The 24,412-nt window shown below is 45.4% G+C and overlaps 1 protein-coding gene across 1 annotated transcript; it reads right to left on the bottom strand.

Moving 5' to 3' along the window:
- Positions 1 to 979: 979 nt before the first annotated feature.
- Positions 980 to 22,218, bottom strand: LOC148525184 (uncharacterized). Its single transcript, XM_088471135.1, has 6 exons — positions 22,152 to 22,218; positions 16,830 to 16,955; positions 5,778 to 5,816; positions 4,217 to 4,282; positions 1,666 to 1,718; positions 980 to 1,096 (listed from the first exon to the last, which is right to left on the bottom strand). The coding sequence occupies exons 1-6, from the start codon at positions 22,216 to 22,218 to the stop codon at positions 980 to 982; spliced, it is 468 nt and encodes a 155-aa protein (XP_088327261.1).
- Between the last annotated feature and the right edge of the window lie 2,194 nt (positions 22,219 to 24,412).

The following is a 24,412-nucleotide window of genomic DNA, read 5'->3' as shown; positions in this document are numbered from 1 at the left end:
TACATGGGGGAGCAAGGATGGTGCAGCATATTAGTCCCAATAAGGTGCTAGGTCTTAGTGCCCACTTTCCCCAAACTGTGAATGCGCACCTACCACAATGTAGTAATATAATTCTCCAGATGCGTCACACACTCCCCTTCTAATGTGACGCTGCTAATTCTCCAATAACACTGTTGTTCTATATGTCAATAGATGAATCTAGCAGGGGTGGGCAATAAGCGTCCCTCCAGGTGTTGTTGAACTACAAATCCCAGCATGCCTTGCAACAGTTTTAGCATAGCCATATAGCAAAACCGTTGCAAGGTATGCTGGGATGAGTAGTTTTACAACATCTGGGGGCTGCTTATTGCCCATCCCTAATCTAAAGCAATAAGGGGTAGATGTACTAAGCATGGAGAGAGAAATCAAGTACCAACCACTCAGCTCCTTATTGTCATTTTTCAAACACAGCCTGTAAAGTGACAGTAAGAAGCTGATTGGTTGATACTCCTACTTTATGGCAGGTAACGGGGAGGGTCGGCAAAAAACGCAGGCATGTGTGTGTCATATCCTGCGTCTGCGATCATGTATGGAAGAAGGTCTCCGGCGTCTTACGGAGCACGCCCATTCTGCGCAACCACAGGATGACTCAGAAGATCGATATTCAAAAGATCTGCTTCTGTGTATGCAGATGCTTGGATTTGTAAAGCCGTAGGGGAGCGTCTGAATACATTACTGGGCGTCTGCGACATTTGTATATTTTCGCACAACAGTTGTGTACGGAATCGCAGCTGCAATGACCTCATCACACATCTCTGAATCAGAACCAGAATACAATAAAATGTGTTTGGAAAATATACTTATTTGACATAAAACTTAAAATTGATATTAACACATACACTTCCCATTACCAAGTATAACACACATGGCAGTAACAGTGGTATGTTCATATAGTATGTTATACAGACCTGATGTCATAAGCACTGGCCTCCAGCTACACCTAGAATAGCAGGTGGGTGAGGAGGGTGTGCAGCAGCTGGAGACCGCACATGATGGCCCCATACCGGTCTGGGTACCATATCTGCTGGGATATACAGGGCATGGCTGGGTTGTATGCCTGGCAGAGGAGAAGGAATAAGCAGAAAACTACATTTAACCAAAGAGTGAGGAAGAGTCACAAGGGGAATTCAACTTCGTATATATATCCCTTTTCCTTCTTCACTATCATGTGCCGGCACTCTCACTAACTATACAGCGTGCCGGCACTCTCACTAACTATACAGCGTGCCGGCACTCTCACTAACTATACAGCGTGCCGGCACTCTCACTAACTATACAGCGTGCCGGCACTCTCACTAACTATACAGCGTGTCCCGGCACTCTCACTAACTATACAGCGTGTCCCGGCACTCTCACTAACTATACAGCGTGTCCCGGCACTCTCACTAACTATACAGCGTGTCCCGGCACTCTCACTAACTATACAGCGTGCCGGCACTCTCACTAACTATACAGCGTGCCGGCACTCTCACTAACTATACAGCGTGCCGGCACTCTCACTAACTATACAGCGTGCTGGCACTCTCACTAACTATAACAGAGAAATAGAGTAATTTAAGCCATTAAGACCATTAATTGAGGCTTTTCTATCAGGACGATTGGACAATACATAGAACAATTAATTACCAGGAGCCACAAGGTCTTCATGTGCTGCTTTATGTGGTGAAATATGCCAGGTCCTTTAAAAATAAACAGAAATATATACATATGTTCTTATTAATGAGGAAAATGGCATTAGTATTACACCAGAATAATTATTTATGTATCTCAGGGTATAGGGACATCAGGGATAAACAGGAAATTGTATTATCCGTACATCACAGAGTTATGAGGCTCTCAGTCACCTCTGCCTCCATGCAGGGCCGGAAGTACCGGTGGTATAGCCGATGTATTGCATCAGGACCCGTAGCTAAGAAAGGGCCCACAGCCGGTGGCATTATCAGAGAGCAGAACTAATAAAGAGTCACACTGACTCATTACACTATGCCGCTGGTGGCCGCGGGCCATAAATAAGGAGAGGCGATCTGGCCGGTGGAGAAGAGAAGACCCCTCCCTTTAGTATGCTCTAGCTGTCACTCTACTATAGAGTTACTCCATTCTAAAGCTGGGTACACAGGACCAATGATTGTACATTGCAATGTAACAATACATTGCACGCGCCATACACTCTGCACAATCCCGCAATGCGTTGTTACATGCCTCATGTAACATCATGCTATATATAACATCATATGAACAGCAGATAGCACAATGTGATGAATGACCATCGATAAACCATCGGGCGTATGCACTGATCTGTGTCAGAATGATATATCACACGATATATCGTTTAGTGTGTACCCAGATTCAGTTCTACATACTCTGTCTAATTCCTATACATTCCCGACTTGAAACTTATGCTGGGTATTATTATTATAGTATTAGCCGATGTGTACCCAGCACGATACCGTAGGTGGCAGGTCCCAGTTGTGACAACGGAGGCCATGCTGCATTCTATAGCATGGCCCCCACTGACGATATCGCCCATCGGACTTGCAAGCATTTATGAAGGGCGATGACGCACGGGAGCATGCATCATTAGCGAAATAGCGGGTAAATACTGCCCGATGTAGGCGATGCGTCATCCGATCCGCTGGATCGGACAATATATCGTCTTGTGTGTATCCGGCAATAGGGCCCCATTTATTAACAAACCTAAATACCAGCGGCATATTTTGGTAAGTATTGCAGTAATACGAATATACCACTGGTATTCATCATTACTGACCCCTCCGGGAGGTCCAGCTACGTCCTCCTTGTCGGCGGGGTCCTCCACTCACCTGCTGGCAGCCTATCGCTGCCAGCAATGTACTTTTATGTCATGCGCATGAGTGATGGGCACTGTAATAGATTATGCATTATATGGCAGTCACTGCGATACTCTCTGCATGATATAGCAGTCCCTGCAACACTCTCTGCATTATATGGCGGGCATTATGAAGTTCTCTGTAACATATGGCGGTTACTGCAATGTTCTCTGCATTACATGGTGTCGCTGTGACGTTCTGTATCTGCATTATATGGTGGTCACTGGGAAGCTTCCTGCACTATATAATGCTCACTGCGATGTTCTCTGCATTATATGACAGGTACCGATTATCTCTGTATTATATGGCGGTCACTGCGATGCTCTCTGCATTAAATGGCACTAATGATATCCTGTGTGCTGTGAGGCCACACCTCTTCCCCATGAGATCACACCCCTTTTTTGTGGGCACACATCTTCATCACGTGCAAAAATTCCCTAATTTGCATGGAGGGCGGGGGGAGGTGGCGGCATAGAATATTGTTGCACCTGGACCCACCACTCATTACGTCAGCCACTGCCTCCATGTTGAATATCTCTTAGATCTGATCTACCTGTTGTCTTCATGCCTGATCTTTACCTCTCACTTACTCCACCCTTTGCCTTCCCTGCAATACATCTGTTGCTTTCCTCATCTCTTCTGTCCCTTTGCTTCATCTCTGCCTGCCCCTTGTTCCCCCAAGTCACCCTGCCCTTTGCCTCACCTGTGCCCATCTCCCCAACTCGTTACTTTCTGTTACCATGTGACATTTATCACCCTCCCCTTCTCCATGCCCCCCCTCCATTCTGTTACACTGTCTTCCTGCCCCCCATCAGGCCCAGATTTTGTGGAAAGGCCACAAGAGCCCAGACCACAGGCTGATATCTGCTTACTCTGTATGTCACTATCACCTGTTACCCATCACTGGTGTATGGTGACTGATATCTGGGGACAAATAGAGGACACACGGCACCATTGTGATACCACGGTGTTGGAGGGGGTGTGGGCAGCCGCAGAAGGTGCAACTTGTGCTTAACAATTGCTTCTCTGTCCCCCATTACTGCTGTGTGCACAAGTCTTTGTCATCTCTCGCTTTACACTGCACTACACTACACTGCACTACACTACACTACACTGCACTACACTACACTACACTGCACTATACTACACTACACTACACATAATACACTCACATAGTACAATGCCATCAATGTACAGAGACATAATAAGAAAATAACACCCACTTGTATATACATAACTGAAATGATCTACATGCACAAATGTTTGCCATGCAAGCCAGGGACTATCTGTGTTATTTATATTATAAACATGTCTAACAAATATATACTTACCCTTTTCTCCCATCTCCATCTCCTGCATGAGATAAGTCTCATATATCTCCGGGCTGGTATACTTCTCTGCAAGGAAAAAGAAATTGATTACAAACACTATTAAGTCATGTATCCAGCATCGGGCTAGATACATGACTCAAATGTCCAGAATTGGGCTAGGGAACTATACTTCTGACTAAGGCCCTCATTCAGAGCCGTACGCTCTGAGCAGAGCGCACGCTCTGAATGAGGGCCATCCTCCATAACTATGGAGCGTCCTCCTGGACCATCTCTTGACCATCGCGACCATCGAAACTGCGAGCCGGAGCCTGCGGTTGAGGTTTTCAACCGCAAGGCCCGGAGTGATTTTGGCTCTATCAGAGCCAAAATCACTCCCACTGACATCACTAGTGATGTCAGTGGGCCGGCTTCTGACGGTAGGCGTTCCCTAAGGAACGCCCCCGGCAGGGAGGCACGCCCCCGGCACGCCCACCAAAGGGGGCGTGCTGTCAATCAACATCGACAGCACGCCCCCTTTGATCAGACACAACGAGCGAAGGAAAGTCCTTTGCTCGTCGCGTCTGGCGCATGCGCACGACGGAGCTCCCTCCGTCGTGCGCATGCTCAGTGCAGAACATCGACCCACTTGCGAGCGGACAGCCGCTCGCGAGTGGGTCTGAATCAGGCCCTAAATCCCTACCATATCCCAAACACACGAAACACATACTTGCCTACCCTCCCGATTTGGTTGGGAGCCTCCTGAAAATCGGGTGCCGCTCCTGGCCTCCCTGGAAGGTGCCGACCCCTCCGGTCCCCCCCGCGATTACATTAGAATTTCCGCTGAATTGCATAATTATGGCCCGCCCCCTGCTTCACAATGCCGGGATTATCGGCATTGTGTAGCGGGGGTGGGGCCAAGATGATGCAATTGCGTGCCCACGCCCCCCACAACTGCCGGTCAAGCCCCCTGATTTCACCGATGTGGCTTCCCCCACCCGGAAGGGGCAGCCAGAATGTTGGCATCTCTGACGAAACATCTACCACACAGAGCGGCCTATTTATCAAATACAGTTGCAGAAAATCCCCGTTTTCAGGGGCTAAACACAAATACGTATTAAGTATCACCTGTACGTATGAAGGAGGAACCGCAGCAGATTTCTCCATATCTGCCACGGTCCCTCCTTTTTAACAGCAATGCTGACCACTGTGGCAATCATAGTGCTGCCCACCACAATAACACAAAATAAGAAATGTAGGATAAATGTAATTTAGCAAGTGCCAATTTTCCTGGAACAATTTGTGAGACATAATTGTAAACTGTTTTAGTTCTATATATAACAAACTAGCTGTAATGCCCGATGTAGTCTGGCTTTGTGTGTATATATAATTTTTTATTTTTTTTTCTGTCCCCCTTTCCTCCCTCTCCCTCCCTACACTGTCTCTCTCTATCACCGCCCCCTCACTTTTTTCCTGTAACACTGGTGGGAGGTACCTGCCAATGCGATGACATCATTATTATCAGCAATCAATATGTTTCTTTATAGAGATTGGAAAAACGTATTTGATAAATAAAAAAACTCACCATGTAATTTCATGTATGCCGGCATTTCCGGGGTTGTGTCTGCAGACAAAAAATATATTGAATTGTAACATCGTCTAACACCAATATTTAGGCGTTCAGTCACATTATTTAAAAAAAAAGGAAATTGTTAAAATAAAGTATAGAAATAACAGACACAGGGACATAAGGGTCCATGTACAAAGCCTTGGAGAAAGTTAAAGTGGATGGAGATAAAGTACCAACCAATCAGCTCCTACCTGTCAATTTACAGGCTGTGGGGGAGATGTACTAAGCTCTGGAAAGTGATAAATTGGAGAGTGATAACTACCAGCCACTCAGCTCCTGCTGTGACCCTTCCAAGCCAGGTCAGGTCTCTGCCCCCTAATCAACACAGGGCTTTTGCAGTATGGGCCCCTCATGTGCAGTACGGGCCCTGATTGTCCACACACAGAGCGGCAGTAATTTACAGTCTGGTGCCATTTGGGGGCAGCAATGAACTCCGTTTCCCAAATTGGAGGCAGGCCGCCGCAGTTGGGGATGAGGGAAGAGGCCAGGATCTGCGTTGGCTGATGGGAGATTTAATGGCCTCTTTCCCTCACTTAGCCGGCCAGCGAGTAATGTACGCTGATAATCTGATGCTGCGTCCGTGGACGCAGGTCGGACCATTGATGTATGCAGGAGGTGTGATGGCGTGCGTGCAGCTTTGCAATTCCATCCTAAACTGAATCACCCCCACAGTCTCAAGTCAAGTTCTGATGTCAAATTGCCTTTCAGATTGACTTAGTTAAGGCCCATAATCAACAATATGTATAATAAATATCTTAAATAGTTTAATTTTTTACTTAATTTTATAACATTTTCTTTCACCACTTTAATAATTACATAAATAGAAAGCAAAGAGCCCTTTGTGTGACAGGAGGAGCTGTTTATGAAGGTAAAAGGGCTCTTTGCACTTGATAAATAATAATTCTAAATAAATTGATTTAGAACCCTTTACTAAAATAATTCATATAAAAATTGTTACTTACCTTGCGATAATATGCCGAATAGGCAAATCAAGCAAATAACAACGCGCATTTTCCAATCACTCTGTCGCTATCCCTCACTAATCTGAGAGTGAGGCCACAGGTCCCCATCACTGTCTCATATCACAGGTCTGTGATGTCATAAGCCACTCAGCTCCCAAATGTTACAGGCTGTTTGAAAATATGACAGTTGGGAGCTGATTGGCTGGTGGTTTATCACTCTCCAGTTTATCAGTTTTCAGAGCTTAGTATATCTGGTCCTCATTCCCTATCTCCCTATCTATCCCCATCACTCCTGGGGGGGTATGAGACGGGGAGGAGGGCGATATTACTGATATTAGATGGATGATTTCTAAGGCCTAGTATGGTGTATGCCCAATGTCCTAATTTTCCATATACGACAATATTAACCACTTGCCTGGCATGGTCGTAAGTTTCTGACCACACCAGGCAGTTCTTTATCTGTTCTGGATGTAAAATTTTGTCCAATCAGATAAACATGAGGGCGGCTGCAGTAAGAGAATCTTCCCGCAGTTGCTGTTTTCAGAGGGACCTTCCGGTCCCTCTGCTTGTCAGCACCCTCTCCTCCTCTGTCTGCTGTGCTGCCGATCACTGCTGATCAGTCCGCAAAGCAGGACCCCCACCCAGCACCTGCAGAACTGAGCAGCCAATGGGGAAAAGTAAGTTAACCGCCCCCCTCACGCCCCTGACATACCTGGTTCCTGTATCCAGACTCAAATTGAACGTAGCAATGGTCATGATGTTTCCGATGTTAAAAAAAAAGATTAAAAAAAAATTAAAAATCAGTTTTTCAAATAAATCTTAAAGAAATTTTTTTTTTTATTATTATTATTTTTTTATGAAACCATTTTGGTTAAGCTAAAATGGATGTTCCTCACCTAATGCACTCATAAAAAAAAAAAAAACCTACAATTTTGGAGCGTTTTTTTTGAAAAAAAAATATTTGTCAGTTAAGTAGTTAAAGGGCGTCCAATGTATGAGATGCATTAAGAGAATTTATTATATGACTATTTAATTTATGACTTTTTTTTTTACAAGAAGACAGGACATAGCGCAGGGCCTTCTCTCATACCCCATACACAGAGACTTATTTATACACAAAGTGATCAATTATGTTTCATAAGGCATCCCATAGATAAATACCCCATATATACATACATACATACATACCATACCATACCATACCATACTTGCCTACTTTTGAAAAAGCATTTCAGGAAGATTATGAAAGCAGCACCTATGAGCACGTTTTAAAGTTTTAAGAGCTTCATATAGTGGGTAATGTGCAATCAGGGAGAGTAGGCAACTGTGATACAAACATACCTACCTTACATCAGGGGCGGACTGGGATGGAAAACCAGCCCAGGAAATTATTGAAAGCAGCCCTCAAGGGGAAGGGTCTATTGAGGGGGTGGGGTCTGTGGAGGGGGCGGGATACTGCCTTCTCATAGGGCCTGATTCTGAGTCGGAGGCAGTTGTGGCCTTCCTGGTGCCTTTTTCTGTATTTGCTCCTGGGACTTTATGCTAATGATACTACAATGCTCTTCCCTGGTGTACATTCCAATGTGCAAGGACTGTGGTGCCCACTATCAGACTCTACAGACGCTGCAATCATGCTTTATGCGTATTTATACTCCACCATCGGTTGCACCATTGAAACTTAAGCCCTATGCTGCAAGGTGCAGATTATCCATCTGAGTTTAGCCTCCAATGTGAGTGATTCAGCATCTCTATACGCAACCACTTTCAGCAACCCGCACGTGTCACTGCAAATACATGTCCAACTCCATACTATGCTCCATCTGGCTAGCCAATCCCCTGTAACCTCCCAGGAATGCCCAGCACATTTATAATACACTAAATATGTACTGCGACTCTGTATGAACACCAACAGTATGTGTGTGCGGTGCAACTCAGACACAGCAGATGAAAACATCACTCCACTGTTTGACTCAGAATAAGGCCCATAGTGTTATATATTATGCCATAGTGGTGTTTGCTATATAACATGTATAGTTATATAATGCCAATCCCTTCTGCGGATTTTGAAAACGTTCAGAGGTGCAATAAATAGAAAATAGCCGAGACACATCCCCCAAACAGTCACAACATGCCTAGGCTTACTCGCCATCCCCCGTTACCTCCCACAAGTGCCCCGTCTATCAATCACCCTGCAACTAAGGCCTCACTGCAACCACTGTCGGTTACATATTACAATGCAGTATACACAGACCCCCATACTACTCCTCAGTACACACAGCAACCCCCATATTACATTGTAGTATACACTGCCCTCCTATACTACCGCTTAGTAGACACAGCAACCCCCATATTACATTGTAGTGAACACAGCCCTCCTATACTACCCCTCAGTACACACAACAACCCCATATTACATTGTAGTATACACAGCCAGGGCTGGATTAAGGCTTGTGGGGGCCCTGGGGCAACTAAGTTGTGAGGGCCCCCACCAAGCCACATGGAGCCTACCCTCCTTCCCCACCACACATTAAACATGCACACACACATATAATATATATGTAGCAAACATATTTTATATAAAACTTACACACTAACACACACACATATACAGTATACACACACAAACTAATACACACTAACACATATACATTATACACACACTAGCACACTGTATATACAATAACACATACACACATATATATATATATATATATATATATATGTATATATACATACACACACGCACAGTTTACACACACACAAACATACTGTATATACAATAACACAAATATACACAAACACATATATACACAGTATACACAAACACCATACTGTATATACAACAACACATACACACACAGTGTACAAACACATTCTGTATATACAATACCACCCACACATATATACACAAACACATACACACACATATATACACATAAATACACACATCTACACACACAAACACACACATATATACACATATATAAACAATAAAATAGTAAACACACTTACATTTTATGCAGCTGTGGTTCCCTTCATTAGGCTCCGCCCCCTTGCGCCAAAATGCACACGATTTGCGGGTCATATGGGGGCGGGGCTTGTTTTGGCTCCGCCCCCACACCGGCCACACTAGCAGGGGAAATTGTTCTGTCACTGTCAGCGTGCCGTGCTCTAGTGGTGGGCCCCCCCTTAATCCGGCCCTGTACACAGCCCTCCTATACTACCACTCAGTACACACAGCAACCCCATATTACATTGTAGTATACACAGCCCTCCTATACTACAGCTCAGTACACACAGCAACCCCATATTACATTGTAGTATACCCCTTAGAACACACAGCAACCCCTTACTACATTGTAGTATACACAGCCCTCCTATACTACAGCTCAGTACACACAGCAACGCCATATTACATTGTAGTATACACATTCCTCCTATACTACCCCTCAGTACACACAGCAACCCCCATATTACATTATAGTATACACAGCCTTCCTATACTACCCCTTAGTACACACACAGCAACCCCCATATTACATTATAATATACACAGCCTTCCTATACTGCCCCTTAGTACACACACAGCGACCCCATATTACATTGTAGTATACACAGCCCCCCCATACTACCCCTCAGTACACACAGCAACCCCCATATTATATTGTAACACAGCCCTCCTATACTACCCCTCAGTACACACAGCAACCCCATATTACATTGTAGTATATACAGCCCTCCTATACTACAGCTCAGTACACACAGAAACCCCATATTACATTGTAGTATATACAGCCCTCCTATACTACAGCTCAGTACACACAGCAACCCAATATTACATTGTAGTATATACAGCCCTCCTATACTACCCATCAGTACACACAGCAACCCCATATTACATTGTAATATACACAGCCCTCCTATACTACCCCTCAGTACACACAGCAACCCCATATTACATTGTAGTATATACAGCCCTCTTATACTACCCCTTAGTACACACAGTAACCCCATATTATATTGTAATATACACAGCCCTCCTATACTACCCCTCAGTACACACAGCAACTCCCATATTACATTGTAGTATACACAGCCACACCATACTACTCCTCAGTACACACAGCAACCCCCATATTACATTGTAGTATATACAGCCCTCCTATACTACCCCTCAGTACACACAGCAACCCCCATATTACATTGTAGTATACACAGCCCTCCTATACTACCCCTCAGTACACACAGCAACCCCCATATTACATTGTAATATACACAGCCCTCCTATACTACCCCTCAGTACACACAGCAACCCCCATATTACATTGTAGTATACACAGCCCTTCTATACTACCCCTCAGTACACACAGCAACCCCCATATTACATTGTAGTATACACAGCCCTCCTATACTGCCCCTCAGTACACACGGCAACCCCCATATTACATTGTAGTATACACAGCCCTCCTATACTACCCCTCAGTACACACAGCAACCCCCATATTACATTGTAGTATACACAGCCCCCCCATACTACCCCTCAGTACACACAGCAACCCCCATATTACATTGTAGTACTACCTCTCACTCAGTATACACAGCCCCCATACGACCCCTATGAATACACAGCCCCCATACTACCCCCTGAGTAAACACAGTCCCCATACTACCCCCTCAGTATACACAGTCCCCATACTACCCCTAGGAATATGCAGCCCCCCCATACTAACCATCAGTGTACATAGCCCCCCCCATACTACCCTCTGTATGCACAGCCCCAATACTACCACTCAGTATACAGCCCCCCCATACTACCCCTCAGTATACAAAGTCCCCCATACTAACTCTCAGAATACACAGCCCCCTATACTACCCCTCTGTATACACAAACCCCCATGGTACCTGCATTTCTTCCAGTACAGAGCAGCAGCAGGGAGCCAGGACAGTGTGATGAGTGAAGGAAGCACAGACACAGGTTGCCCAGAGACAGTTCAACTTCATGCGAGCCTGAGAGGAGCAGGAACAGGAAGAGGAGGTCGGGGCTGATACACATCTCAGAGAGAGGGGGGGGGTTCCTGGCTGCTGCAGTTATGCATTATTAGTTTGCGGGCAGCACAGCTGACCAGCTGCACCGCCGGCTATTCAGCTTAGCACATGCTCATCTAACCCCAGCAGTGGGTGGGGCTACAGCAGAATGTCGACATCAGGGGTATGTTTATACCGTGTTTCCCCGATAATAAGACACTGTCTTATTTTTTTTTTTGTTAAAAAAACACCATAGGGCTTATTTTCGGGGTAGGTCTTATATTAATTAATATTGACAGCAGTGCCCCTTATGCAGGCCCCCCTTGCAGAAGTGCCCCTTATGCAGGCCACCCCCTTGCAGGCCACTTGTAGAAGTGCCCCTTATACATGCCCCCCCCTTGCAGGCCCCCTTGTAGAAGTGCCGCTTATGCCTGTCCCCCCTTGCAGGCCCCTTTGTAGAAGTGGCGCTTATGCAGGCCCCCCACTGTAGCAGTGTCCCTTATTGCAGTGCACTTACCTGACTTGCCGCCGTCCGGGATGTCGCTCTCACCTGCGCGCTGACTGGATCTAATATGATCCAGCAGGCGCGGCCGCACAGGATCCTCAGCGCGCGGGTGACGTCATGACGTCACCCGCACACTGCATGACTGGGAACGCTGGTCTCTGCAGCGTTCCCAGCTCAAAATGAGTTCAGGTAGGTCTTATTTTCGGAGTAAAAATCAGACAGTAGTGATAATTTCTTGGCGCTCAAATATACTTGAAAAAATGTTAAAATAAAATTATAGGCATTTTATTTTAGACATAAACAGCATAAAACATATAAAATCCTCAGATAATAAAGTGCTATGTAGTCCTGGGTGTTAAAACATAGTCCTGAATAATAGTGCTGGTTTAGATAAACATGAAATGAAAGACAGGATCCTACCCAGCAGAGAATATGGAGCCACAGGATGTTGTTAAAATACAGGGTACATCCGGATTACCCTGTATAGGCTCCACAAGATTTCATCCAGAAAGGCAGGATCGTCTCCCAAGTTGGTCCAAATGAAGGTACAGCATGCAGGATCCACCAACGCGTTTCGAGCAACTGTGGGGCTCTTTGTCAAGGTGTAGATCTTCAGCATGCTTCCTATCTTCCTTTATACCCCAGCTAAGTGAAAAAAATGACGAAAATGCCGCGAACCAGAAGTGCGCGGCCGTCAACTTCCGGTTTGAGGTCCATGTGCTTCAGCGTGTATACCGGAAGTGCGTCATCCCGCAACTTCCGGTTTTTGTTCAAACGGTGATAGTACATAGAGATTTTGATAAATTGTTCAGTGAGGAAAATCATAATTTGGACCGGGTTACAAAATTAAGGGTAGGTCTTATTTTCGGGGTAGGTCTTATTATCGGGGAAACACGGTAGTAGAGCTTATTTTTTTTCCTTCGAGCTAAGGACCTGGAAGTGACATGCAGTGAGGGCAAAAGTGCGGTTCCATGCCCATAAAGTCCCTAAAGAATAAACTTGTCCCCTTGCATGCTTGCTTTGCTCACCACTCTTTGGGCAGAGTTTTTTCATTATGCTCACCACAAGATTATATTCCCCCTCTATGTCCATGTGGATGGTAGGGAATGATGTTGGACAGTGGCTGATGACGTCAGGGTCTTCTCTGTGAAGGACATTAAGGGGCCCATTTATTAAAGTTAATTTGAGGTAAATTCCCAGAAAACACCTGTTTTCGGGGGTTTACCTCAAATATTAAGTATCCCCCGGAAGTATGAAAGAGGGACCGCAGCAGGTATCTCTGATACCTGCTGCGATCCCTCCATTGCCGCCCGCAGCCTCCTCCCCCATAGGTTTCTATGGGGGATGTGATGCTGCCAAATGTATCAATATTGGGAATGCATTTCAGCCGGCGGAGGGATCTCCCAGAACCCTCCGCCGGCAATGGGCGCCGCTCATGTGCAGTCCCGGTACTGGATGCCCTGATTGCATTGCAAAATGCGATCATTAATAAATGGGCCCCCTAGGCACTACCGTATGTTTATCCTGTAACATGGAGGAAGAAACTGCCAGGTCCACATAAAGGTGAGAGAGGTACCCCAGTTATGTCTATGACCCTTCCTGCCTGTATGTGTCTATGTGTGACACTCCCTGCCTGTATGTGTCTATGTGTGACCCTCCCTGCCTGTATGTGTGACCCTCCCTGCCTGTATGTGTCTATGTGTGACCCTCCCTGCCTGTATCTGTCTATGTGTGACCCTCCCTACCTGTATGTGTGACCCTCCCTGCCTGTATGTGTCTATGTGTGACCCTCCCTGCCTGTATGTGTGACCCTCCCTGCCTGTATGTGTCTATGTGTGACCCTCCCTGCCTGTATGTATGACCCTCCCTGCCTGTATGTGTCTATGTGTCATACTTGCCGACAATCAGCTCCAGCCTTCCGGGAAGGAGCTGATTGTCGGCCTCAGCAGGGGCGGGGGCGGCCATTGGGGGCGGAGCCAGGACGGGGCCGGCCATTTGGTGTCGCATTGGGGCGGAGCCGGGAGCGGGACCGCACGATCGCGTCATCGTGGCTCCGCCCCCTCTTCACAATGCTATTATCGGCATTGTGAAGCAGGGGGCGGGGCCACGATGACGCAATTCAGCGCAAATCGCGTCACCGCCCCCCCCCCCCCCCCCCCCGCTGCGGGAGTATCTAGTTTTTTCAGGGGGGAGGTCGGGAGGGTCGGAGGCATCCGGGAGGCTTGCCTGCCTTTCCGGGGGTTCGGGAGCGGCACCCGAAAATCGGGAGGCTCCCGGCCAAATTGGGAGGGTAGGCAAGCCTGCTATGTGTGACCCTCCCTGCCTGTATGTGTGACCCTCCCTGCCTGTATGTGTGTATGTGTCTAAGCTCTAAGGGCTCATTTATTAACATTACTTTTACTAAAATAAAGTGGAAAATTATGTTTTCACACACTTTTCACATTATTTTAGTCTCACCTAAATTTACTAAAGGGCAATTGGATAGAGGGCCTGATTCTGACCCGCTGGGGAGTGCTGAGCGCTCGCAAGCGGGTCGATGGTGCCCTAGTGCGCATGCGCACGACGGAGGGAGCCGGCTCCGACGTGCGCATGCGCGAGACCCGCATAGCGACGGCTTGGGTCTCGCACCAAAGGGAGCGTGCTGTCGATGGTGAGTGACAGTACGCCCCCTTTGGTGGGCGTGGCTGCCCAGACGTAGGCGTTCCCATAGGAACGCCTACCGTCTGGGGCCGGCCCCACTGACATCATTAGTGATGTCAATGGGAGTGCTTTTGGCTCTGATAGAGCCAAAAGCACTCCTGGGCTTGCGGTAGCGAGACCCTACTGCAGGGTCTCGTCGCAAGCCCAATGGTCGTGATGGTCTTGACCATCGCGACCATCTTTTTGGCCGCTAGCATAAGCTGTGGGTGGTCACCCACAGCTATGCGAGCGGCCAGGAGGCCGCTCCAATTTTAGGTAGGAGGGCCCTGATTCAGAGCGAGCGCTCTTGTCAGAGCGTCCGGCTCTGAATCAGGCCCAGAATTCGTAAAATTCTACATCCAGCCCTAATTATCACATATTATTATTAGTAAGCAGATCGCATTTCCCATAATTGTAATGGGAAATGTGATCTGGCCAAAGTTACTAATAATAAAATGTGAAAAAATGCCGGGGCAAGCCCTGTGATAATAATGCCACCTGGAGATGGCGTTATCAAGAGTTTCCCCCCGGTTCCCCAGCCAGTCAGCGCATGCGCGGTAACTTGTCACTGTATTTTTTTTTTTAAATACAGTGATAAGGCTGCGGTGGGGATTCACAGGGACAGAGCTTCATCACAAGCCCTGTGATATTGCCTGAATTCCCAATGCGAATTCAGTCGGAAATATCACACTACAATCTGCATTTTAAATGTGGATTGTAGTAAATAGGGCCTTATGTGTGACCTTCCCTGTCTGTATGTGTGACCCTCCCTGTATGTGTCTCCCTGCCTGTATGAGTGTATGCAGAGCCGGTCCTAGGCATAGGCATTCTAAGCAAATGTCTAGGGTGACTGGAATGCCTAGGGGCATCCACAGCCAGGGTCGTATTGGCCCAGGAAATCCCCGGTGGGCCCCGCTGATTATAGACACACCCACTATTACCAGAGGGCGTGGCCTAGTCTAGGGAACCGGCAGCGTCATTTACTATAGCCGGCTGCAGCTGCCACTACAAGCAGCAGGTTCCGGCTGACTGACTCTAATATGAAGTAGCCTGGCACAGAGGTGGAAGGGAGTCAAGGACTACATCTCCCAAAAGCCTCTGCTGTTGGATGATGCAAAGGTTGCCGGGTGTTGTAAGTAACCGTCGGGAACAGGGACTAGCGGCACAAATCATACTAGGGGAGCATAGGCAGGTTTACACCACTCTTTATCTATGCACCAGGCTCCTCCCATCTGGCCTTCTCCATCCCCTGCACACAGAGACAGCTCTGGAAGTAAGAACTTGAAGAGCTGCAGCTATACTAAAGTAAGTGAGGCCAGGGTGGCTTTAAACTGCTTATGCTGGCCATACACGCTGCAATTATCGGGATGATCCACCCGATATCGGCGGATCGCCGCGATAATTGTAGCATGGGGGGGTGACCGAGGGTTAAATATTGCTCGGTCGGGCATGCTGGATTGTCCAGCATGCCCGTCCGATGCGATATTTACCCGGTAACTGTCGGCCGCATCGGGCAGTGTATGCCCAGCGTGGCCGACAGACAGACATTTCCTGTGTTCCTTCCTACGGAAGGAACAGGAAAATGTCTCCTCCCCCGGGGGCGGAGCGCAGATGTCGGGCTATACACTGTGAGATTTCTCTCACAGTGTATGCCGCGGACATCTGCGGCTGGCAGTCGGCCAGATAAAATGTCTGTCGGTCTGACAGACATTTTATCTTGCCGTGTATGCCCAGCATTAGGCAGAGCTTTTTTTAAGGCTGGAGGGTGGCAACGGCTAAAATGTAGCAGGGTGTTGCGGTCTGTTTGTTTATGAAAAACCTCAGTTACAATTCTACCCTCACAGATCTTAACCTTTACATCAAGATAATTAACTTCAGAAGTACTATGGCTATATGAGAATTTTACTGGATTTTCTTGAATATTTATGGCCTCGATGACCTCTATTAGCTTGCTCTCACTGCCTGTCCATAAAAGGAACAGGTCGTCTATATATCTGGTATATAGCATAATGTGCCTGGAAATACTGGAATCCAAAAAGAAAAATTGGTGCTCTTGTTCAAACATAAAAACATTTGCGTACGATGGGGCCACATTGGACCCCATCGCACAGCCGCTGCACTGTAAGAAAAATGTATTATTGTGAAGAAAATTTTTTTTTTTCAAAATAAACTCCAGTAATTCCAGGAACACATCTATATCCAGGGCTTGTAAATCATTCACTTGTAAAAATCTTCGCATTGAATTCAAACCCAAATCATGGGGAATGATGGTATACAGATTTTTTATACGTCGAGCATACATAAGATAGCCCCATCAGGAATATCACCAATATTATTCAAGTATCTTTCAAAAAGGTTGGCTGACTTATAACCAGTGGCTGTAACAAAAAATCTAAAAATTGAGAAATTGGTTGCAACATGGATCCATGGGCAGAGATGATGGGTCTGCTCGGCGGATCCCTGGCATGCTTATCGACCTTAAGAATAGTGTATATCACAGGTGCCAATGGGAAATCAATTGTTAATGTGTCAAGCAATTTTTAATTAATTAATTTATTCTGTAATGCTGTAGTCAGAATCAGGTCCAGGGATTTCTTATATTCCAAAGAAGGATCGAATGAAAGACATCGATAGGTACTTATGTCAGCAAGTTGTCGATCAATCTCCGCTAGATATTTGCAAGTGTCCATGACAACGATACCTCAACCCTTATCGGCGGGGCATATTACTATGCCATTAGAATTCATATTAATTATAAGAACAACAAAAAGACAATGACCATAGTTTGTGTAGAACAAATTTTATTACACTATTTGTCATTCTTTTTCACAATTCTTTAGTTTATACTTCACCACATTTTAAAATAATAATAATTTTCATTAATAACGTTTAATGTATACCAATAAAGTGTTTGACTTTTATTAATTCATTTGGTCCGATTGCAACCTGGAACTACTTACTTTTCTCCTTCTTATGTTAATATTATTTTCTCTAGTAGTGGGTAGTACTTTGCAATAGCCTCACTATATTCTGTTGGAATAACACCAATTTATACATTAAGCAATACTCGAGTATAGGATCATATAAGAAGAGGATACGATACATTTACAATACTGGTGCAGGATTGACTGGCCTCCCAAATGGTATAGATGGCATGAGAAATATTGTCAGGATTTGGGAAAAAATTATTTCACATGAAAGAGGTGGCTTTTTTGGTCTTATGCCCTGGCATGACAAAGTCCTTCTTCTATCACGCAAGAACTGCTACCACTAGTGACTGACTTTATGACTTTACTTTGACACAAACAACTTCATCTTTCTGAATTTCATCAACTTCTTGTCAAAGACATTCATCATCAACATACTCATTAGCGTCAGATGCACAAATATCCCCCTCGTCCTGTTGCACTTCCACAGTAGCATCCTCAATTTCTAGGTTACCATCATCATTTTTACTACTTCTCATCCTCACATTTGCAGAGGGTGCAGAAATTGTGGAATGAGGTTTCTCTACTGTTACAGTGTCAGAAATATATGACTCGAGCATAGCACTCGTGGACACTGTTAGACTCTCCTGAGGGATCTGTGAAGTTTTTGAACACACAGTTTGTTTCTCAGCCTTTGTGTTCTTTTGTGCCCTGATTTGACTGTTTTAAATGTGACACCTCTAGATTTTTAACGAGTGCATGTGAGGTTATAGAAGATGCCTGACTGTGTTTGGCCACGGCTTCTGCAATTGACATTCTAGAGCATGAGACAACAGAAGCAGGCCACCACTCACAAACAAAGGCTATGGATTGAACCTTTCCTTGCCACTACGTGTGGTGTATGGCATGTTAGCAATTTTACATATTTTGACGGTAAATTTTCCATTTATTGTTAGTGGTGATGTTTTTTTTTTTATTTGTGAAATATTGTTTAGATTCATGTTCCCTTTCTTAAACAGTCTTTCCTCTTGACCACTTATAGTAGATGTTGAAGAAGTACTATGACTGGCAGCAGCTGCAGCACTAGTACTGGGTTGCTCCTGCTCTTCTATAGGCTGATCCATTATTAATTTTATTTTTGACACCAGGGCAGGAGTAAAGCTACTTTTATTCAACTTAACTGCTACCACACCAAGTGAACATACAAAAATTAGATAGGGAAAGGAGGGACTGTTACCTTTACCATCCAGTTTTATTAAAATACTGAATATTTGTTTTTGACACCAGTAAAAAAAAAATTTTTTTTTTTTCCACTTGAGATTTGTTTGGGGAGCAGATGTTGGGGGGGGGCTATACCACTGCACACAGTAGCTGACACTGGAAAACACAGTATGCTATTTTTTATTATTCCTTTACACAATAACTGGCATTCATGTTTTTATGCACAAGCAACTGAACAGGTCTCCTTTGTGACAATTGTTATGAGGTCCAGATGATGGGGGATACCACCGCATACAGAACAGTGATTTATGCTGTGTAACTCGTCTCAACACACACTTCTTTCTACACAATATTTTTTAATTGAATTAGAAAAGATTGCAGGAGTTTTTTTAGACAATAGGAAAAAAAATCTATATTTTTTGCAATTTTTTTTTTAATAACAGGAAAAGAGTCAAAATAAATAGTTGTTTGTGGGGTGCAGCTCAGGCACAGCAAAGTATTTTTTGGACAGATAATCAATATCCTGCAGTGATAGGTATCCTTGAGAAAATGAAGTGAAGGTTTACTTTATCAAACAATTAAGAGCACCACACACAGTAGCCTATTTGTTTGCAGTGTGTGTGACAAACAAACAAACATACACTGACAATGTCTACAATCACCCTTCCCACACCCACTGCATCTATCTACTCCAACAACTACAACTATTTCTGCCCCAATGTCCCCCTAATGGTGTTTTAGACTTAGGGCCTGATTCAGAGCCGCTCGTAAGCGGCCGCTCATTCGCTCCGAGCGATGTTCGCACATCTGCGCATGCGTATGGGTCGTAATGCGCATGCGCCAACCAGTCAGTGCGGAAATCGTGTGTTCGCAAAATAGCGAGTGCCTGCTAATTTGAGTGACAGGATGAAGCGTTTGTGGGTGGTAACAGGGGAATGTGCTTGAAAACGGGGAGTGGAGATCCGAACACAGGCGTGCCAAATGGTCAAAACGGGCGTTTTAAGGGTGTGCATAATTAACAAAGCAGCGTCATCGGCCACGTCACTTGGTTGTCTCTTAGCCTGAACTGTTCGCATGATTGCAGTAGGAAAATCCAACCACAAGCACTGCGAGCAGTTCAGACGCCTTTCGATGTACTCGATTAATCTAATAAATAGCGGAGATGACGTATGATGCGAACGGCCAGGGGGCGTCTTTACAAAATAGCGAGCGCATGTTTCGTTCGCTCGCTCAGACATGGAGGCGTCAACAGACCGCAAAGAGCGAGCACTCAATTTAAATAGGCCCCTTTTTCTGAACGAGTGAGCGCAAATAGCGTCTGGCTCTGAATCAGGCCCTGAGTACACTGCCCACAGATCCGACACACTCTGCCTCCACTCTCATTTGTGAAATGGCGCCTGATCACAGGGGAGGGACTATTATATGCAATCCAAAACACGTGAGATCCGACGCCAGGAAAATTAAGTTATGCCTCATTTTTTAACTTGGCGGGAAGACCCGAGCCAGGACTCGGACTCACTTTGTACCCCTAAGCTCGGTGTGTTTAGTTTATGAGAAAACAAAACCGCTTATCTCTAACATATATGTGCAGTGTATTGTGGGCACCAAGCTACTGTGCTTTATTTAATGGGAGTGCCACCTTAATTTGATTATATATATATATATATATATATATAAGAGGGTAAAGAGACATGCGGCTAATAGTGTAGAAATTCATGCAAGTGCTCAAACAAAGAATGTGCGTACCAAATATAAAGAGTTATACACGCTTATCTGATGTCAAAAACGTGTTTCTTTTTAGGATAAGTGAAATCAAATAGAGTGCCACGGCAAGGTTGTAGGAACAGTAGTTCGTCAACTTGAAAACATTAGAGAGGGCTTAGGAAAAGGACTTAGGAAAAGCCCATAAGAAGGAATGGCAATATAGTGTAGTACTTTTTTCACAGATGATCGTGATAATGGAAAAAATAGCTGCGTACCGGAAAACGCTTGTTTGCAAGCATATAGGACCTCCTTCAGAGTCGATCGCTTGCTGCAAGCGATTGCTCTGAATGAGGGCGGCCGCTTACTTTTTTAAGTGCCGACTCCTGGTCGATCACTAGGCTGTGGGTTACCACCCACAGCTCTTGCAATCGACCAGGGTGATGGTCGCGATGGTCAAGACCATCACGGCCATCGGGACTTGTGACGAGACCCTAAGGTTGGGTCTCGTCAACAGCAAGCCCCAGGGAGCTGCCTGCTCTGATCGAGCAGGAAGCTCCCCACGGACATCATTGCTGATGTCAGTGGGGCTGCCCCCAAATGGCAAGCGTTCTGTCGGGAATGCCTCCGTTTGGCCGGCCACGCCCCCTGCCTGCCTCTCAAATGGGCAAACCTTTGGTGCGAGACCCGTAGCAACGGAGCGCCCGTCGCTAGCCGGGTCTCGCGCATGCGCACGTCGGAGCCGGCTCCGACGTGCGCATGCCCTGTGGGGAAACATCGACCCAGTTGCGAGCGATCAGCGCTTGCTAACGGGTCTGAATAACCCCCATAGTAAGCTGTTTCCTAGATGCTCCTGTAGTGTCCCATTAGTAGTTGTTCACCATGTACATCAGATGGCGGGCTTCAAATCAAAGTATAGAGCAACCACGTCAGTACTTTTTCAGGTTTTTATTTTATGCAGAACAAAAAGGACATATGAAAACATAAACAATAAAATTAATAAAAAGTGCTTATCTTTGATGTTAGACAACTAGTAGCAGTCCACACTGTAGGGAGGTAAGGTCAGTAGTTCCAACGCGTTTCGTCCTCTAGATTTGTAGGTTCTTTTAAAATTATTTTAGTTCTGAATATGGTGACCTGCAAACATTAGCTATCACCCTCTCTTTGAATACTGAACATCTTTCATATATCTTTACTCAAACCCTTGAACATTAACTGTATCTGCATGTCCATCCAGGGGCGTATTTATAATGGGTTCATTAGGGGGGCCCACACACCGCACAACCTGCACCCAATTAAAGACACTGACCTCTCTGTTGGACCTTGGCCATTTCCCCGGCAGTAGAGATGACCCGGGAACGCGGCACGGGCACCATGTTCCCAGAGACCTGTGCATGCATAGTAGACTCTGGCACAATGCCAGAGTCTACTGCGCCACCAGAGAGGAGGGGACCAGATCAGAGCCTGCACACAGGCCCCATCCTCTCTTAAAGCGCCTCTGTGTCCATCTAAAGTCAAGGTGAAGAAGAATTTGGGGTTCATCAAATTGTTGATTCTAGAATATTTCAGGGGAAAGCTACAGTTTCTAATTGACTGGAAGGGCTACGGTCTAGAAGAACGTACTTGGATAGATGCTCCTAATGTTCATGCTCCAGGTCTTGTCAAGAAGTTTAATAAGAAAATTTCCCACAAAACCTTTGTGTGCTCAGAGTCAACCCTTAAAAGGGTGGGTATTGTCATGCACTTGTCCATGAGGTGTACTTACATGGTTTGGAGTACTGGTTATCTTCTAGGTCATACTGGTGGGTCCTTCAGATAGCTCTTAGATAGGAGTTGCACAGATCTCTATGTTTCCAGTAGCCACCAGCATCACTTTTTGTCTCATTGTGTAAACTCTAATCATGACATCAGCTCGGTCCATGACAGTTGCTCTATTTAAACTTGTAGTCCAGGACCAGATCTTTGTTGTATCCTCTTGGATTCCTGGCTCCCTGACTGTTTGGATTTGACTCGGCTGTACCACACTGTACTCTTTTCTACTGGTGTAGCAGTTAAACACACAAAAAAAGGAGGAGAAAAGGGAAGAGAAATATCGAAATTATGCTTAAGCCAAAAGCGGGTCCTCCCACAATTTTATAACTGCTGTAATTCTATGCAAATCCAAAGCCAAAGATATCCTCCTATTTTTGTTCATTGGTGGACGCATCCATTAGTGCCAGTGATTTGTCACAATCAGTTTTGCGACTGGCCTCATCTTGCTGCGCATCCATTTCAATGCCCAAAAACATGTCCAAGCTCTCCTTTAGTAGTTGCCCAGTTGAAATTGGGGAGTTCTGTTTGGGCATCATTTGACTGTTCTTTCTGGTTGTCAGCACAACATTGTTCACTTTTACAGGCCATTTCCATGTCATTACATTTTCCACTCCGATTGCTTTAGTCGCAAGATTATTTATGTTGGTTACTGTATTTTGTTTTCGTTTTTTTAAACTGCATATCGCTGATATGGCCAGCTCGTTGTCCATGGTAGTTGGCTTTGCAGCCCTTAGTTACAAATTACAATATATTTAAACATTAGACCTTCAGCAATGTAGTCAAATACTTAATGCAATGAGTTATTTGCCAATACAATTGGGTATACTATAGCAATTTTACTCTATTTTCATCCCTTTGTTTTAGCATACTGGAACAGGATGAACTGCCAGGACAAGTGTAAAAAATCAGCAAAAACTCACAGTAATAAAAAAAACTCTTAGGTAAAGACTCACCCGCACACCCTTCTTCCCCTAATAACATCATTCTAGCTTGAACCTTGCAATCCACCACATCCAAAGGCATAAGTTACAGGACTCCCATTCTACCCACATTTATTGTTTTGCAGTTGGTTGATACTCTAAAAGAGATTGCTTTATATGCTTCCCTAATTTAGTCCGTATCCGCGATACTTTTTCGCCGATGACGTCATTTTCGCCTGTTTTGACTTTCCTCCGTATTCAATATGAAAGACTTTCCGCCTAGGCGAAAAGTCAATGCAATGTAATAGGCGGAAAAGTTTGGCAGGCGGAAAAAAGTGCAGAATTGGGCTTTTGGGGTGCAACCCCCGTGCAGCCTTCAGACAGTCCCCCAAAGGTAATCTGTCAAAAAAAAATGTCAAAACACTTAAGAACACCCCAAAAATGACTTTGAATTTGGGGGTGTAAAAAAAAATGTTGGTGGACAAAGTTATAAACTAGCGAACTTGACTCTGGGGGGGTCCCCAAGTATGCCACAAGTGTTTTTTTGATTTTTGCCGCAGCAGGTGATGGGAGAGACGTCATGAGGTCTCTCCCATAGTGCAGAACGGGCAGGGAGGAGCAGACAGCAGCGGTCGCGGCAGGAGCGGGGATTCAGGTAAGTAATTTTTTTGTGTGTGTGTATGTGTAAGGGGCACATGCACTGACACTGCCACTGCATTGGGGGGCACTACTGGGGGGAGGGAGGGTCTTTAATAAATCATGCTGGCTGTATTTATTTGCCTGCTGTATTCATTTTTTTTAGTGATAGAGGTGTCTATGTGTGTCTGTGTCTGTCAGT

This window comes from Taudactylus pleione, unplaced genomic scaffold (assembly GCF_031769625.1).
Source record: "Taudactylus pleione unplaced genomic scaffold, aTauple2 ptg000110l, whole genome shotgun sequence".
In the NCBI taxonomy this organism is placed as follows: domain Eukaryota; kingdom Metazoa; phylum Chordata; class Amphibia; order Anura; family Myobatrachidae; genus Taudactylus; species Taudactylus pleione.
This window is presented reverse-complemented; position numbering and strand designations above follow the sequence as displayed.

Excerpts from the sequence above, each read along its gene's own strand:
- LOC148525184 (XM_088471135.1), bottom strand. The coding sequence starts at position 22,218 with ATGGTGCCCGTGCCGCGTTCCCGGGTCATCTCTACTGCCGGGGAAATG. Across the intron at positions 4,283-5,777 it reads GGCATACATGAAATTACATG|AGAAGTATACCAGCCCGGAG; the intron begins GTGAGTTTTTTT and ends TTTTCCTTGCAG. Across the intron at positions 1,097-1,665 it reads TGAAGACCTTGTGGCTCCTG|GCATACAACCCAGCCATGCC; the intron begins GTAATTAATTGT and ends CTCCTCTGCCAG.